Genomic DNA, 17,605 nt, shown 5'->3' on the forward strand with positions numbered 1-17,605 from the left:
TATCAGTCTGTGGTGGCCAGTGTACTTTTCTTTGCTGTGGTTTGTTGGGGAAGCAGCATTGGAGCCAGCAACGGCTGCAAACAGGACACTCTGGAGGCTGTGGTGGAGAGGAGGACACTTAAAAAACTGTTATCCATCATGGATAATCCTCTCCACCCTCTCCAACTCACACTGGTCAGACAGCGGAGCACCTTCTCTGGAAGGCTGCTTCAGCTTCGCTGTCGTAGCAACAGATACAGGAAATCTTTCCTGCCACAATCCATCACTTTATATAATAACTCTCTCACCTCTGCCTGACAGAGAACTCTGATCTCTCTACTGTTTTCTTGTATATATTATTATTGTTATAGTATATTTTGCATATTTTGTTTTGTTGTATATATTATTATTGTTTATTGTTTATAGCACACTGTGCACTGTATATATACACTATGTTTATATTGGATTCTATTTATGTTATGTACGAAGTGTTTTATTTGCTGACCCACTACTGCTGTAACAAAATAATTTCCCAGTCTGGGATCATTAAAGTAATTCTATCTATCTATCTATCTATACAGTGTATACCCACTTATTTGTCAGTCAGCATTGCGTATATCCACTTCTAAATGCCCCCTAAAAAGTGTCACACCGGTGAACAACGAGGTGATTTCATCCCCCCGCACTTATTCCTATGGTATTAAACCGTTTGCCCGCCCTCGCGGTGTACCAGCGTACTGAAATGGAGCGATACATGAAAACCCATTGGTCAAGTTAGATTGCCATCAAGCCAATCACAGCCATTTGACCAAACCCAGTAGTCCCGGCAGCCCGAGAACTGCCGTCACTCACTGCCGCAGACAGTGAGCAGAGCAGAGGTATAACTGCATGAAAACCGGGATTTTCGTCCCCGTAAATGCCCGGAAATCTCCCTAATTTTCACCAGTTAACGACAATTTACAGCCTGTGAACGTCGCGTTCATCTGTGCCACATATTGACGGAAACGAACCATGACGTATGTGGAGATCGCGGAGGTGCGAATGGCTAGAGTTGCCACCTTTCAGAAATTAAAATAAGGGACGCCCACCACAGCTCCTCGGGCCATGACCACCACGGGCCCGACTCCTGTGGGGCAGGCCAGCGCCTGCGGCAGTGGTATGTTTTATTTTGTGCTGGTGTTTTTAGTAAAGGGGTAATCAAGAGAGCAATTAATCATACTTAAAGCTTGAAATGCTTTATTACTAATGAACAAATTATCTTATAAAGTGTATTTATTTAAATCTCGAATGAAGTCTGTTTCTGTGGAGTGTGCAACAATTAACTTTTAAAATATAAACTAAATAAACTGAGAACTTAATGCAACTTTTTAAGTGCATAACTATAGGGACTTACTTTGAACGTTTTTACTTAAAGAAAATTGTCTGCTGCCTGTCTTATGACCTGAAAGGAAGTCAGGTTATCCAAACAGTTAAACCACACTAATAATAGAATTTATGTAATGATCACTGAACGCTGTATTCCTCAAACATATAAACATTTTCACAAAGAATACACAGAAAGGTCTACAAACATTTTTAATCTAGGAAATGTGTATATATATTAAAGAATAAATATTTTCTCTAAACAAATGTATTTATTTATTTATTAACTGTTAATCCATTAGTATGGTTTGTTCTTTAAATGGCCATATATAATATTTATATAGGCTAATACTACTGTATATTAAATAAATGATAGTTCATTCGACTTTAAAAACTCAACATCCTAAACAATCAATCAAACCACAATAGTTTAATAAAATAGGCTCTGCCCATGCACTGACATCTTCTGGCAAAAACACAACCAGATAGAAAATCACTCATAATGTCACTCAACATAATGTCCCATACCATATCAGTCTCAAGAGATGATGGGGGTATGAAGAACTGTGACACTGCTTGGGTCTTCTGTGGTCTTATGCGTCTGCAGTGTTGCTCTCCTGTTGCTGCATGCTGTCTGATGTCAGACAGCCCACCGTGCGACACTGTAAACCCTCGCGGACACATTTTACAATTTGCCTTGTAAACATCTCCACTGACGCTGTCCAGCCAAGGATGTGCCTCTTCCCACTCGCGTCTGTACTTTTGCAAGCATTTTTGCTTGTGAGGACGTGGTGGAGTTTCGGGTGTAGTGGACATTTTTAAAAGGCGAGCAGCGCCGGTGTGTGGTGTCTGTCGCTAGGCAACCGTGACAGCGCCACACGTATGCACAGACACACAGAGAACCGGAGCCGGGGCTGTCATCAGGACGTTTTTTTTTTTCGAAAACGCACACGTATTGAATCGTTTTGGCCGACCGTCCATACGGATCCTGAAAACGCAGCGCCTGAAAACGCACTTTTTTGAAAATGGGTCTCAGGGGCGGTCCACATGGGCGAAAACGATCTTTTATTTCTCCGTCTTCCTCGTCATCGTTTTTAGAATATTTGTGTCCACACGGATCCACTGAAAACGACCAAAAATGCTGTAGTTCATATTCCAGGCCTCTAGGTGGTGCTTAACATTCACCAAAAACGGAGAAGAAGATACGGAGCATGCGCATTAAGCTTGCGCGCTGTAAACAAACAGACAGTAGACGGAGAAACCGAACACAACAAGAAGAAGATGAAAATAGCTAGTGCAAGGAAATTAGAATCGTTTGTGTGGACCGATAATGAGGTCGAACTGCTGCTGCGACTCACACTCAACTACAAGGCGAGTAAGTTGCAAGAAAGGCTCAATATCTTCTGCGGCACGAACACGAGCATGTAGTCCGCCATTGCTGTTGTTGTTGTTATGGGATGTCGTGGGGTGGGGCGATGGCGTCATCGTTTTGGAAAGTATGTGTCAGGGCGGGGGGTTAAAGGGAAGAACTATGGAAATATAGGAGTTGGACCCAAACGCAGATAATCAGAGGACAAGAGGCAGCAATGAGGGGAACAAAAGGCGAGCTTTAATAAAACTAAAGCTGAAGTACAAAAACCAAAAAGGAGCAAGACCAAAAACGAGACAAAAGCAAAGTAGCAACCAAGAGAGCTAAACAAAGTGCAAACAAAAGGACAAAGTACAAAATCAAAAATGCAGATTGCAAAACTCAAAATCCAACACATACCATGAGACACGAGAGGAGGCAAGGCAGGAACATGGACATGAACAGACACTGGCAGAGACAATGAACGGACAAGGAGTGCAGGGGATTCACAGACTAAATACACAGACTAATGACCAGACAAGGAACAGGTGAGGAGAGAGCCCAGGTGAGGTAACGAGAGGGAGGAGCATGGAGGACAAAACACTGACAGACAGAGGGAGACAGACTGCAACTGGGAAAATACACAGGAGAACTTAAAGGACACATGACACAAGAGGGCATGGAAAATCAAAACATAAGACACAAGACACGCAACAACATGAATACAGAGACATAAAACCAGAGTCATGACAGTACCCCCCCCTCAAGGGGCAGCTTCCAGATGCCCCAAAGGAACCCATTACACAGAGACCTAAAGAAGCCGGGAGGGTGGAGGGGGTTCGGGAGGGGTGCCAAAGTCCAAACGATGATGGGAGGAGGAGGAGGGCCAAGGTTGAGGCCCACAGAAGGGTGACGGCGGGGGCGAAGGTTGAGATCCTCAGGAGGTCTGTGGCGAAGACGAAGGTGGTCTGGAGGTCTGTGGCGAAGGCGAAGGTGGTCTGGAGGTCTGTGGCGAAGGCGAAGGTGGTCTGGAGGTCTGTGGCGAAGGCGAAGGTGGTCTGGAGGTCTGTGGCGAAGGCGAAGGTGGTCTGGAGGTCTGTGGCGAAGGCGAAGGTGGTCTGGAGGTCTGTGGCGAAGACGAAGGCGTTCTGGAGGCCGGCTGCGAAGGCGAAGACGAAGGCGTTCTGGAGGCCGGCTGCGAAGGCGAAGACGAAGGTGTTCTGGAGGCCGGCGACGAAGACGAAGACGAAGGCGTTCTGGAGGCCGGCGACGAAGACGAAGACGAAGGCGTTCTGGAGGCCGGCGACGAAGACGTTCTGGAGGCCGGCGGCGAAGACGAAGGCGTTCTGGTTCCGGTCCTCCGTTCTGGTTCCGGTCCTCCGACCGAGGAGCAGGGACAGGGCTTGGCATGGGCCTCGGCCGGTCCTCCGACCGAGGAGCAGGGACAGGGCTTGACATGGGCCTCGGCCGGTCCTCCGACCGAGGAGCAGGGACAGGACTTGACATGGCCCTCGGCCGGTCCTCCGACCGAGGAGCAGGGACGGGCCTCGGCCGGTCCTCCGACCGAGGTGCTGGGTCAGGACTTGACATGGGCCTCGGACGGTCCTCCGACCGAGGAGCAGGGACAGGACTTGGCATGGGCCTCGGCCGGTCCTCCGACCGAGGTGCCGGGACGGGCCTCGGCCGGGCCTCCGACCGAGGAGCAGGGACAGGCGCCATCTGACAGACAGAGGGACAGGCGCCATCTGACAGACAGAGGGAGACAGACTGCAACTGGGAAAATACACAGGAGAACTTAAAGGACACATGACACAAGAGGGCATGGAAAATCAAAACATAAGACACAAGACACGCAACAACATGAATACAGAGACATAAAACCAGAGTCATGACAGTATGCGGATTCACCGTCCACATGGAAACGGGAGGGCTGTGTTTTCGGATTCCTCCACCCTGAGACCCGTTTTCAAAAAAGTGCGTTTTCAGGTGCTGCGTTTTCAGGATCCGTATGGACGGTCGGCCAAAACGATGCAATACGTGTGCGTTTTCGAAAAAAAACGTTGTCGTCTGGACGGGGCCTCAGGGTGGAGAAATCCGAAAATGCAGCCCTCCCGTTTTCATGTGGACGGCGAATCCGCATACTTTCCAAAACGATGACGCCATCGCCCCACCCCGCGTCTTTAAAGAATTAATTAATAAAAGGGGTTTACTCTTTCCTTCATCAGACTTTAAAATAAATCATGTTCTGCTTTGTTCCCTTTCTCTCTTTTTGCAGGAACAGCTAAAGCCCCCAACCAGGACTGATGGACACAGGAATTTTTAGGTCAAGTGTTTTATTAATTCTACTGCATCACAGTTAGCAGTGTCAGCATACACAGCAGTATTTACAACTTACCAGTGACCAAATTAAGCACTTAACAACCACAAACATGTCCACAAGTCTCCCAGTCACTCAAATTGTGCACAATGCACCACCCCATGTCAATCATATTACACGCAATATGTGGGATGGTGCCTTGTGCATATGTTGTGACTTTTCATTACGGCATTATTAATGCAATTAATTATTTAAGCACCAATCAGACCTCACATGAACGTTTACACACCAAAAATGTAACAGTGTAGCTTTTTGAGTGAGTTTAAGTGAGCATTAATTCCATTTTTATCACAAGTTTATGTTTTCTATATTCTTCTCTCCTCAGCACCATCATATCCTGTTCCTGTGTGTCCTGCTTGCAAGTCAGCACCTTGGATTTGTAAAAACAATGTTTGTGTTTAAAAACAATCAGACACAGCCTTTAACAGAATACAAGCTTACTTTATTCCCAATGTGAAAGATGACAGTCATTTACCTGCATTAGTGTTCATAACTTAGATTTTATTCAAATCCTCAAGTTCAATATTCATGTCAGATAAATTGTATGGGCTGTGAGTGTGATTTTATATTTTATCACCACACACACACTCAGTTGTAAAAATCTTACCTGATGTTTCAATGGCTAAACTATGATGTTAAGCCTAATTGCATAGATATAATTACAGTGTAGGACAAAAGACTGGCAAAACAAAGTGTCTTGTACATGTCGCACATGATATGTCCATCTTATGAGATGTTTGCTGACATTGCTGACGTCTCCAGAAGAGTGAGAAAACAATAACTCCTCAGAGCCATCTTCAGGCACACCACTTGAAGGGACAATGCTGAAGCTCACAGTGAGGGTCATGTCTTCACTGTCCTGGCACGAGTCAAAAGGGAAAAGGAAAACAAAACACATATGCAAGAATATACAATAGGACTAACACCACTCACTACTAGCAATGATAACACACTGACCATGACGAGGGCGTTTGATGCATACTCGTATCTGGAGCTTCATTTAGCTACTAGAGCTAAGGCAGTTAACTGGCTAGCAAAATATGTGAGATGATTCAGAATGGGTTTGGATATATTAGTACTTGCTTGTTCTGCTGGGTATAACAGATGCTAAAGGAATGGGTAACTTTGCTAACTCTCTTATCGAGAGCCTAAGTAAGCCACTACACTACAGCACTTGCAATTAGCTAGCTAGTTAGCTAGCGAAGTCGTAACACTCACCGAAACCTTGTAACCCTGCGACTCGCGTGGACAAAACCGACCATCTCCCCATCGGCATTGCTGCAGCTCTCTACATGCCCCGACTTATAATGATGTTCGCCTCTTTCTAGGCTGTTATCCTCCCCTTGGAAAAAAGTGGTGAAGTAGTGCAGAAAGAGAGAGCAGGTGGTGACGTACATCATTCTCGTCGAGAGCAGTGAAGGGCTGTAGTTCACAAAGCGGCCTCACACACAAACATTATCAAGCTTCTTCACGCTAAATTGTAGTAATCTTTGCAGGGAAATTTTCTTTAAAAACCACAAACAACATATTTAAAATGTATGGCACAATTCAAATGGGACCAGAAAATATTTGTTATCTCTCCATTGACTGCCATTCATAATAATTTGCATCTGAGGTCCCATGTACCAGGAACTGAAGGGCGTGACTTCACCACTCTATTGGATGAAATCACTACTTTTAAACAAGAAAAATCACTTGTGATCTGTCACTATTGGTCACCCTGGGTCATTATAAATGTATATGTACATATACACACAAACATAACTTGTTAACTTGAGAGAAAAAATAAATAAATAATTTTGTGCACCTTTTTTACATAACATTGGCCATTGCTAATGACATACACATAAATTAATCTAGCATACTTTCATTAAATAAATAAATTCAAGCTCAAATATAAGGGTCTATAATCAGGCTATACTGAGCCTGATCTATTTATACCAGAGATTTTCCTAAAATGAAGTTAATACCTTTTAGAAAAATGTCACCTGGGGTAAAACCCCCCCCTGCTACCCTGATTTGCATTTATATAGCTCACAGCATTTTCATTTACATGTTAAAGCCTCCCCTAGAATCAGGGGGAGGGGGGTCATGGGGGGACAACTGCCAAGCAAGGCCCACGTCAATTTCCTGCAATTGACGGCAGTTTTCTGTAGCCTCTTTCACACAGCCGTTTGCATGCGGGGATCCTGCGCCAATTCTCCGCACCCGCCTCTGTGTGAAAGTTTCAGATGTGGAGAGGGGGGAAATTTCGCTCCGGCGCTGATCCACCTCTGGAGGTAGTATCGGGGCTGCATTATTGGTGAGCCGTCCCAGTGTGAACGGATAATCTGGAGCCGTGGAGCAGGGGCGTGTCGGTCTGACAGTCTGATAACTGAACAGGTCCTTCACTCAACTAAATACAGAGAAATGTCCCACAAAGCAACGTTACAGGACCGAACAAAAGTAACGTAGTAACTGTCACTGTCTTTGCAACTTATATGAGGAAAACAAATACCACAGCTGTACGTGGAGAAGTGTCCGTCCTCCTGTCCGTCCTCCGCCTGTCCTCCCGACTCTTCCTCACATTTCTGCTAAAAAAAACAGCGTCTGTCACCGGCAAAAAACTTTAACTCACCGAGTGTTTTTGATGAAAATAAATCACAGCGACCGTCAGCTCTCCGGACCGAGACTTCAGGGAACTTTCCCCCAGAAAACAGCCTCCATCCCCGCGAGTGAGTGAGTCAGACAGCAACCTGTTTACTGATGGTGATTATGTATAATTATTAGGGCTGTCAAACGCAACATCCTCTCAACGCTGTTAATTTTTTTAACGCGCGATTAACGCTCGGTATTAAAAAAAGAAAAGAAAAGTTATCTGCACATACTGTCGTCATGAAATGAGTTACCACTGAAGTACATTGAGTCTCAAATATCATTTGCAAGCCAAACACATGGCAGATGCAGAGAGCCCACTGCCCCCCTGCCAAAGGCAGACATCACCATGTTTTGATCCCATTTAGGGTGTACATTTAAGGTACATTTAGAACAGAAAGAAATTTGCCCAAAAAAATTGCGATTAATTTGCGATTAATCGCGAGTTAACTATGGACAAAATGCGATTAATCGCAATTAAAAAAATTAATCGCTTGACAGCCCTAATAATTATGTAATTTAGCGCGAAAAACTTTGTTGTTTGGTGGGTCAGGATCTCAATCACTACACATTATAACAGCATCTATATGATTATAAACTGTCCGCGGGTTTGTGTATGTGTATATGTGTGTGTGTGTACATATATATATATATATATATATATATATATATATATATATATATATATATACATATTTATATATATATATATAGATATATATATATAGATATATACTAGTGCAGTGCCCGTAGGAAATATGTGTTCCTATAGAAAAGTGGGAGGTTAAGTTGCTTTTTCATGGATGGCCAAATGAGGCTGTGTTTGAAGGTGAGACGTCAGGGATATTTAGGTTGTTGTGAAATCCGATATTCCAGGGTATAATTGGCCGTTTTTGACTATTTTTGATTTCATATTTCACCTTAAAAACTATTTACTTGGTGTCATTATTTTCAGCACAACCTCACATGTGTGACTAAACAATTATTTTTTGATTTTGACATACTGTATTAACACAATAGACCTAAAATTAAAAAAAAAATATATAAAATCCGAGTAGAAAAAGTTAGATTTTTTTACTGTGAAAACCACAAATATGTTTAACAAATCATTTTTTATTACTTATAATGCAAATATAAATTGTTGTTTGCTAAATATGTGCATACATTTTAAACATTTACAAAGTTATATGTAACTATTTACATTTAAATGCAGGCAGTGCTCAGGTCTGCCTGTGCTCCTTCCAGCTGAATGAAGAGCTGCACTGCCTGCTCCACATTCAGCTTCTCCTCATTATTCTGACTCATTAAACAAAAAAACGACTCCACTACACACTAAACACACTACACCAAACACTACATAACACACTAACTATACACTCCAAACACGTTAAATGTCACAAAGCTTTCAACTCTCAATATCGCTGTCTCTACACCGACCGTCGTTGCCTGTCATTCATCTGCCTCCGTCCCTCCCACAACTTCCCGTTCCTCAACAACCAAACTTGCTGCTTGGACACTTTCGTGACAAAAGCCAGTTTTTACCGTTTCTTCCTGCACCAGACACAAAGCAAACGTGACGGCAATGTTCGCGAAAAAGCGTGGCAGACATTATTTACTACACTTACTACACTACACACAAACATCCACAGATTCCGATTCCACTTTGTTGTCCGCGCATCTACGGACTCGGTCTGGACTCGTTTAGTCTCATTTATCCACAACAGTCAGTTTAGATGCACAGAACAGAACGGGACCGAACCGCGGCAAAATCCCGGTCCAGCTCGCGCCGCTGCAGGTATAAATCCACTTGTTTCTTAATGTATGTCGTGGAGTCGGGCTCTGCAGTGATTGGCTCTGGTGCGCACATGGCTACGGTGGGCAGTGATTGGCTCTGGTGCGCACGTGACTGTGGTGGCTCCGGTGGACAATGCCCGCGGAATTTGTAAAGCATTTATGAAATAATTTATTAACGGTATCATTGCAGTCCAAACAAATCCGACATCGCACACCCTTGCAGCCATGTTGAAACTCTCAGGTCAGTCTGATCCTGATCCACAGAGATATTTGAGGCACAGATACACACACACACACACACACACAGACAGACAGACAGACAGAGATTCCTTGCTTTTACATACATATATATATATGTATATATATATATATATATATATATATATATATATATATATATATATATATATATATATATATATATATATATATATATATATATATATATTTTCATTATTTTTTCTCCACCCGTTTTCGGCGCCCCACGTGGATGGCGGCGCCCCTAGCATTTGCCTATACTGCCTATGCCTAAGGCTGGCTCTGCTAGTAAGTACAGGGAGGAACGACAGTAGGTGATCCAAATGCTGACAAAAGAAAAGCTGGAATTGACTCAAGGGAATTTATCACAAAAGGGGTTTAGTGTTTTAATGAAATACCTAAAGGACACAGGTATAGGATATAGGCTATAGGGAATAGATCTTAATTTACATAGTTTAATTTTATTTTGTTTTTTATTTATTCATATATATTTTTTTTTTTTATCTGTTATTATTATTATTATTATTTATTATTATTTATTATTATTTTTTATCTAGTTCTGACCATCTCATGTCCCACACTCCATACCAGTAGGTGGCGGTAAATGTGCCTAAAAGTTGTTTGTCAACCGCCATAAAACATCAAGAATCAAATCAAATCAAATCAACCTTTATTTATATGGCGCTTTTCATACAGAAAGTATCACAAAGTGCCTTACAGCAGAAAAAGAGAAACAGCAAATAAAATCAGGAGAAGAAGCTTAAAAGAACCCAACCCTCCCACCCCCATAGTCATGCACAGAGACACACACAAATATATACACACTCATACACACACTCACACCTACACACACAGCCACGCAGACACACAGAAGAAGAAGAAGAAGAAGAAGAAGAAGAAGAAGAAGAAGAAGAAGAAGTAGTCACCGTTGTCAAAGCCAGATAACCGATCCATTACTCTAATCCAAAAGACCTGTGGTGGTTACAATTCTGCTGCCATTAGTCAAAGGAAAATTCTTCGTGAGTCGACTGAGGTGCTAGTGTGTTATTTCGATTTGTGTGTTTAAGAGATAAAAAATTAAATAAGCGACGCAGCTTTCCCGCTAGCTTAGCAACATTAACATCAGCACCGCGACTATTGGGCTAGCTAATATTAGCGTCATTAGCCTTAATCATTTCAATCTTAGATTAGCAGCTTAACTTCATAATGCCCAATTGTGATGCCACAAAGTGTGATTATAGATAACTAATCCGTGAGCGAGTTGGTGTTGGTATTTTCCATGGCCTGCATTGGGATTGGAGATGCCTGTTGCTATTTCAGGCTAAAATTAGCTAAAGGTTAGCCCATGCAACCAATGTTGCATGACCATAGAGATTACATGGTTGTTGTTTTTTTTTTTTAAGAAGAAGAAGAAGAAGAATGCCAAATTGTTGAAGGTGTAATGGCAGTTTTATTTGATTAAATGCAACAAAGGTATTTCAGTTAAGAGATACAAGGCATTATATAATTTAAATTTAAAACGGCAATGCCATTTGAATCACTTATTGATATTTTTTTTTCTCCTGGCTTTGTGGGTACAAGGCCAGGTCTTTTGTTTTCTGTGTCGATCATTTGTGTGAGACGACATTCCTGGATTCCTCAGCCTGGCTACTTCTGCTGAAGTGCAGTTGGGCCTGGAGTGACGAGCTAACCCAAGAACTGGATCTAAAGAGGATGAGATATGTTTGAAATGTCAAACTAACCTTGGTAGGACAATCTCATTCAATTGCCCCCCACGTTTGTGAGTTGTTATGTTTATTGGAAAGCACTTTGAATCTCTGTGTCAAAAAGGTGCTATATAAATAAAGTTTTACTTACCTACTTATTTACTTACCTGGTGGTCTTCTAGTATGGAAGCAAATCTGCTCCATAATTCAAATTAAAATGCATTAACAGAAATGCTTTTTCATTTTCAGAATGTAGCTGCATTTTTTGACTCATAAATAAAATTAGTAATAAATCATCCAAATTGCATATTCATTTTCTTCTTCAAGACTGCTCATTTTGTAACTTAATTCAAATGATAAAGAAAAGGACATTTAAGATTTAATTTTCAAAAGATGGCCCAGCAAATAGGTACCAAAATTCAATTTGAAATGTCAAATTTGAAAATTAAAATGCATTAGTAGAAATGCTTTTCATTTCAAAGTCAGAGCTGCATTTTTTGACTCAAAAATAAAATTAGTAATAAATCATCCAAATTGCATTTTCATTTTCTTCTTCAAGACTGCTTATTATGTAACTTAATTCAAATGACAAAGAAATGGACATTTAAGATTTAATTTTCAAATGATGGCCCAGCAAATAGGTACCAAAATTCAATTTGAAATGTCAAATTTGAAAATTTAAATGCATTAGCAGAAATGCTTTTTCATTTCAAAGTCAGAGCTGCATTTTTTGACATAAATAAAATTAGTAATAAATCATCCAGATTGCATTTTCATTTTCTTCTTCAAGATTGCTCATTTTGTTACACAAAGAAAAAGAAAACTGGATTTTAGTTTTGAAGCCCTCCCCCCGCAAAAAAAGGTCGCAATCCCAAGCGGCGCAGGAGAGTGACGTCAGCGGCCTCTCTTCTTCTTCAGCCCCCGGTCTGACCGACCGTGCTACTCATCTACATTAGGGGGCGGCGGGGTGCTTATTTGGCACTGGAACAAGAGAAGGGACAAGAGGAGAGTGTGAAGGCTGTGTTGGTAGCATAGACTGTGGTACATGTTTTCAGAAACAGCGGGGAAATCACCACCATGTCCAGTTCTGTACGCCAGCCATGGTTTGCGTTTGCTTGGTTATATCAGCCGCACATTTTTTTTCCAGTGCGAAAACGCTCTAACATTTACAGTGATCGTAATGAAGCCGCTCTGAAGAGCTGCTGGCAGTGACGGTGGGTCAGACTGCAGTCTCATAGTCAGACCCATGAAACATACGGTACTTTTCAGTCAGTATTCCTGGTAATAAACTGAAGATATCAGCTGGACCGTACGTCGACGTCGCCCCCATATTGGATGTGGCAGCTCAGCCCCGTGAACTAATACAAGTCAATGGAGTGAACTTTATAAAGCTCCTTCTACAAAGTGCTATAAGCTAATGTCTCTCTCTCTCCCACACCCACGCACCTGCAGCGGGTCACAAAATCACCGGCCGCTTTATAGCCTGGAGCCTCGTGCCGCCCCGTTGCCAGATGATTTCGTGTACTACACGCGGTATTTGGCTAAGTCATAGTTTTGCCTAGACTAAAGCTTTAGTGCATTAACCTCTACCAGTGTTTCCCCCCTAACTCTGCTTTACTCTGCCTCCAACGACCTCCTGTGCCGTGACCGAGTCAAGACCCCGCTCCAGCTCCCAGCCCCTCTGCGCGCTCCACCTGCCCGGCTCTCCTCCGAGTGTTGACACGACTCCGAGCTCTCCGGCGCCCCGGAGCATGGCTTCCCCGTGCACACCCCCTCCTACTCTGACTTTGTCCGTGTTACAATAAACACTCCTTGCATCCAGCTACAGCCTCCTGTCCGCTTCTGGGTCTCACCTGGGCTAAAGACACTTAACATTAACAGATCAAAACAGAGTAAACGGCAGCTATCCGGTATCAAATCCACTGAGCGAGCGGCCGCGGTGTCCGCTCCTGCCTGCCCCAGCCAGCCCCCACACACCGGCCTGTCGCCTGCGCAGCCACGCGGGAGGGGACAGGACAGACCCCGGCGCTGTTGCAGAGGAGCCATGGACTGCGATGACTCTGAGCAGCATGTGAATTACAATAAAATCTATTTCTCGCCGGGTCTGAAAAGTCGCTAAGTCTGGCGAGAAAGTCGCCAAGTTGGCAACACTGAAGAAGAGAGGCCGCTGACGTCACTCTCCTGCGCCGCTTGGGATTGCAAATTCAAATTGAATTTTGGACCTTTTTTTGCGGGGGGCGGGCTTCAAAACGAAAAAGCAGTTTTCTTTTTCTTTGTGTAACAAAATGAGCAGTCTTGAAGAATAAAATGAAAATGCAATCTGGATGATTTATTACAAATTTTATTTATGAGTCAAAAAATGCAGCTACATTCTGAAAATGAATAAGCATGTCTGTTAATGCATTTTAATTTGAATTATGGTACAGATTCGCTTCCATATTCTAGTGGTACTATAAAATAGGAGCTTTAAAATAGTCATCAACCACAATCGTGTTAAATTAATGAGTGGTAAACAAAACTCACATTCAAATAACAGGGAACAAAATAGATATACTTACGCAACAGGTGGATTCCCAGTTAGACCTGAAAGAAAGCAAAACAAGTGTAAGTCGCAAGAGAGTGATTATTGTTTTTTGTTTATCTTTGGTCATTTTTTTGTTGTTGCACTTATAGTATACACTTGAAAGAAAGAGAGTGAAAATAAATAGTTTACACATATCTTTCAAATATAACTGCTGAGTCCATGTGTCTTATTTCACCATTGCTGTTGGTAACCCATTCCTCCCGAGCAACCAGGAGCTTCAGATATTCTGTCCCACAGTGAAATTATCCAATCATCGCTTACTTACCATAACAAGACATCTAATGCTAGTTGGTTATTACATATTTGTGCTCAGTATCATAACGGGTGGTGATGGTTGTTTCATTTACTTTATACATATACAGTCACCGGCCACTTCGATACACCTGTGCAATCAAATTCAATTCAATACAATGGCTGCCTTAACTTCTGCTGTCACAAAGCTTATACATTTTCAGCTTTGACATTGTCAGAAAAGTGATAATTCTACTATATCTTTATAATTGATGTTGCAGTGGGTGGTGGTGGTGGTGTACTGAATTGCATTATCTTAAAGTGTTTCTAGTATTTTGTATGTAAATGGAGTGGACAAAATATTAGGAACACCATTCAATATAATGCACTCTAATACACCACAATCACCCACTATGACCTCAGTAGAATTATCACCTTATTGACATCAACAAAAACTGAAAATGTATAAATTACATTAATGTAGATTTCATAGCAGAGCTGTTGTTTTAGATTGTATTAAGTTACACATGTGTACCTAATAAAGTGGCCAGTGAGTTTATTTCTTTATGACAAGGTTCATTATTGAGAAGGATTGAACAATATTATTATATCTTACGTTATTGCCTGCGCACCTGCCTGCTTGTGAAGCTCTGGAGGGCATGCTTGATGAAGACTGCATCCATGTCCTTCTTCTGCAGCTGATGGTATGGCATGAGCTGATGAAACAGCTACAGAAAAAACTGGAAGTCCTCATCCTGCAGCATTCTCTGAAAGCCAGATGCCTCCTGTCACCTTTAGAAAAAAGACAGTTCAGTTTATCCAGAAGCACGCTAGCAATCGACTCAGATGTTGCATCCATAATAGACAGAAACTCAAAGAAACGCTCCTGCACCGCATGTTTGAGTCGATGTATTTTAACACAAGCACCAGCTGCCTCTGTGTTGACATGTCGATGGTGTCATCCACTTGGATGGCAACAAATTTAGTGGACTTTACACCTCCTCCGTGATATGTGCCCTGATGACGGTTAGCATGCTTTCTAGGAGCTTACTCTGCACAGTCTTTGACATGCCCTTGAAAACTGTGGCAGTTTTCAGGTGCTCCTCAAATGCCTCATCCGGTGATGCCACCAAATCAACTAAGCCACAAAAAACAGCTGGGTTGTTGGAGCCCTCACTTTCATCTTTGCCTTGCAAAACTAACTCAAACACTCCACAAAACTTGACACAGTCAATGAGGCGGGCTAGGATGTGTCGGTTCTTGCTCACCTCATTGGTGTGACGATGAATCGCTAGCCTGAAGGGCGAGCCTTCCCAGATCCCATACAGAATGCACTGTAATGATTGAAATTTGAAAAATGATGATTTTACATGAGAGTCTATCAGAGCAATCTGGAAAAATCTCTTCTTTTTCCACTTTGGAAGTATGTCACCCGATCACTGTGATACCTCACCTTCACACACTTGGACCTGTGATACCTCTCCTTCACACACTTGGACCTGTGATACCTCTCCTTCACACACTTGGACCTGTGATACCTCTCCATCACACACTTGGACCTGTGATACCTCTCCTTCACACACTTGGACCTGTGATACCTCTCCTTCACACACTTGGACCTGTGATACCTCTCCGTCACACACTTGGACCTGTGATACCTCTCCGTCACACACTTGGACTTGTGATACCTCTCCTTCACACACTTGGACTTGTGATACCTCTCCGTCACACACTTGGACTTGTGATACCTCTCCTTCACACACTTGGACTTGTGATACCTCTCCTTCACACACTTGGACCTGTGATACCTCTCCTTCACACACTTGGACCTGTGATACCTCTCCGTCACACACTTGGACTTGTAATACCTCTCCTTCACACACTTGGACTTGTGATACCTCTCCTTCACACACTTGGACCTGTGATACCTCTCTGTCACACACTTGGACTTGTGATACCTCTCCGTCACACACTTGGACTTGTGATACCTCTCCTTCACACACTTGTACTTGTGATACCTCTCCTTCACACACTTGGACCTGTGATACCTCTCCTTCACACAGCTGCAGTGATCCCATTATTATTATTATCATTATTATTATTATTATTATTATTATTAGTTATTGTCTGTTTCAGTAATTTTAGCTTTAGTTTTACGACAGTTTTTTGCTGGTCTTTGGGGTCTTTTTAGTATCATCATCAGTAGAAACCTAACCCTAACCAGTGGCGTGCGCAGACTTCTTGAAGGGCAGGGGCGAAAAGAAGGGCACTTTAGCGCGCGTTTTGGCTCCCAAGAGGACACTTTAGTGCGTGTTTTGGCTCCCAAGAGGGCACTTTATCATGTTTTAACCAGCCAAGGGGGCAGTTTAGTGTGTTTTGCCAACCAAGAGGGCACTTTGGCACGCTTTTTTGGCTCTCAGGAGGGCACTTTAGCACGCGTTTTTCAACAATTGCCCCCCCCCCCCCCCCCCCCCTTGTGCACATCACTGACCCTCACCCTAGTACATGATATTTCTGAGTCTTATCACATGTGCAAATTCATAAACTAAACTAACCTCAGACATTTCTTGATCAGCATCTGACAGCCTCAGCAGTGAAATTCACTTGTTACAGGAGCCCATCAGTGTATTTACATTTAGGATATTTAGCAGAGAGTAGACAAATTGACCTGATGATTTAGAATTGAGAATGTTATTTTGTGTTCATAAAATAACTAAAGGCATGCTCAAATTACATCGGGCTATAGAAGACACCTGGCTGAAGACGGATGAACTCCTGGGCTGCTTTTCAGCGAACCTCCGGATTGACGCGCATATATGGGCGTCTCCTGAGCCCGGGAGGTGGGAGGAGAAGCTCAGCGGAGCGCAGCAGCGCAGCAGACACACAGATGGTTTGTGTTGGTCACCATGAGTCCCCGGCACCGCGCGCTCAGCTACCTCTCCATCGCGCTCGTGATGCTGCTTCCTCGCGGTGCGGAGCTTGCGGTGGCGGCGGAGTACTCCTCCAAAACCGATTTGGACTACGAGTTCGGGGACTATCGGGGGAAGTGGTGCATCGACGACCACGGTTTTGTATATGGCATTGGAGAGATTTACTACCCGAGCCCCTCGGCGTGTCCGTGCACGTGCACCGTGGACGGTCCCGTATGCGTCCGACCTAAGTGTCCCCGCGTCCACCCCAGGTGCACGCGGATCAGATACAAGGCGTGCTGTCCGGTGTGCGAGGCTATGGCCAGGGTCTGTGTCTACGGGGGCAAGACGTTCCGGCTCCTAGAGGAGTTCAGGGTGAGAAAGATCCAAACTTCTACACTCTCTCCCTCCACCTCCCCGTCC

General features: G+C 43.3%; 1 protein-coding gene and 3 long non-coding RNA genes across 8 annotated transcripts in view; 1 reads left to right on the top strand and 3 right to left on the bottom strand.

Moving 5' to 3' along the window:
- Positions 1-5,486: 5,486 nt before the first annotated feature.
- Positions 5,487-6,838, bottom strand: LOC115576291 (uncharacterized). Its single transcript, XR_003982816.1, has 2 exons — positions 6,285-6,838; positions 5,487-5,925 (listed from the first exon to the last, which is right to left on the bottom strand). It is a non-coding gene; the product is annotated as an uncharacterized LOC115576291 (long non-coding RNA).
- A 4,344-nt stretch (positions 6,839-11,182) lies between these two features.
- On the bottom strand, positions 11,183-11,775 carry LOC115576290 (uncharacterized). The gene is made up of 2 exons (XR_003982815.1): positions 11,610-11,775; positions 11,183-11,456 (listed from the first exon to the last, which is right to left on the bottom strand). It is a non-coding gene; the product is annotated as an uncharacterized LOC115576290 (long non-coding RNA).
- Positions 11,776-13,785: 2,010 nt separating this feature from the next.
- Positions 13,786-17,097, bottom strand: LOC115576287 (uncharacterized). The gene is made up of 3 exons (XR_003982812.1): positions 17,008-17,097; positions 14,890-15,065; positions 13,786-14,041 (listed from the first exon to the last, which is right to left on the bottom strand). It is a non-coding gene; the product is annotated as an uncharacterized LOC115576287 (long non-coding RNA).
- LOC115576281 (von Willebrand factor C domain-containing protein 2-like) overlaps positions 17,086-17,605 on the top strand; it is a 53,958-nt gene continuing 53,438 nt past the window's right edge. For all 5 annotated transcript variants that reach the window (XR_003982805.1, XM_030408806.1, XM_030408805.1 and 2 more), the window contains exon 1: positions 17,086-17,557. Coding sequence is in view for 4 of the 5 variants with exons in the window: in XM_030408806.1 (XP_030264666.1) it covers positions 17,180-17,557 (378 nt within the window). In the remaining variant the exon portion in view is untranslated. The remainder of the gene's footprint in view (positions 17,558-17,605) is intronic.

This window comes from Sparus aurata, chromosome 23, assembly GCF_900880675.1.
Source record: "Sparus aurata chromosome 23, fSpaAur1.1, whole genome shotgun sequence".
NCBI classification, from domain to species: Eukaryota; Metazoa; Chordata; class Actinopteri; order Spariformes; family Sparidae; genus Sparus; species Sparus aurata.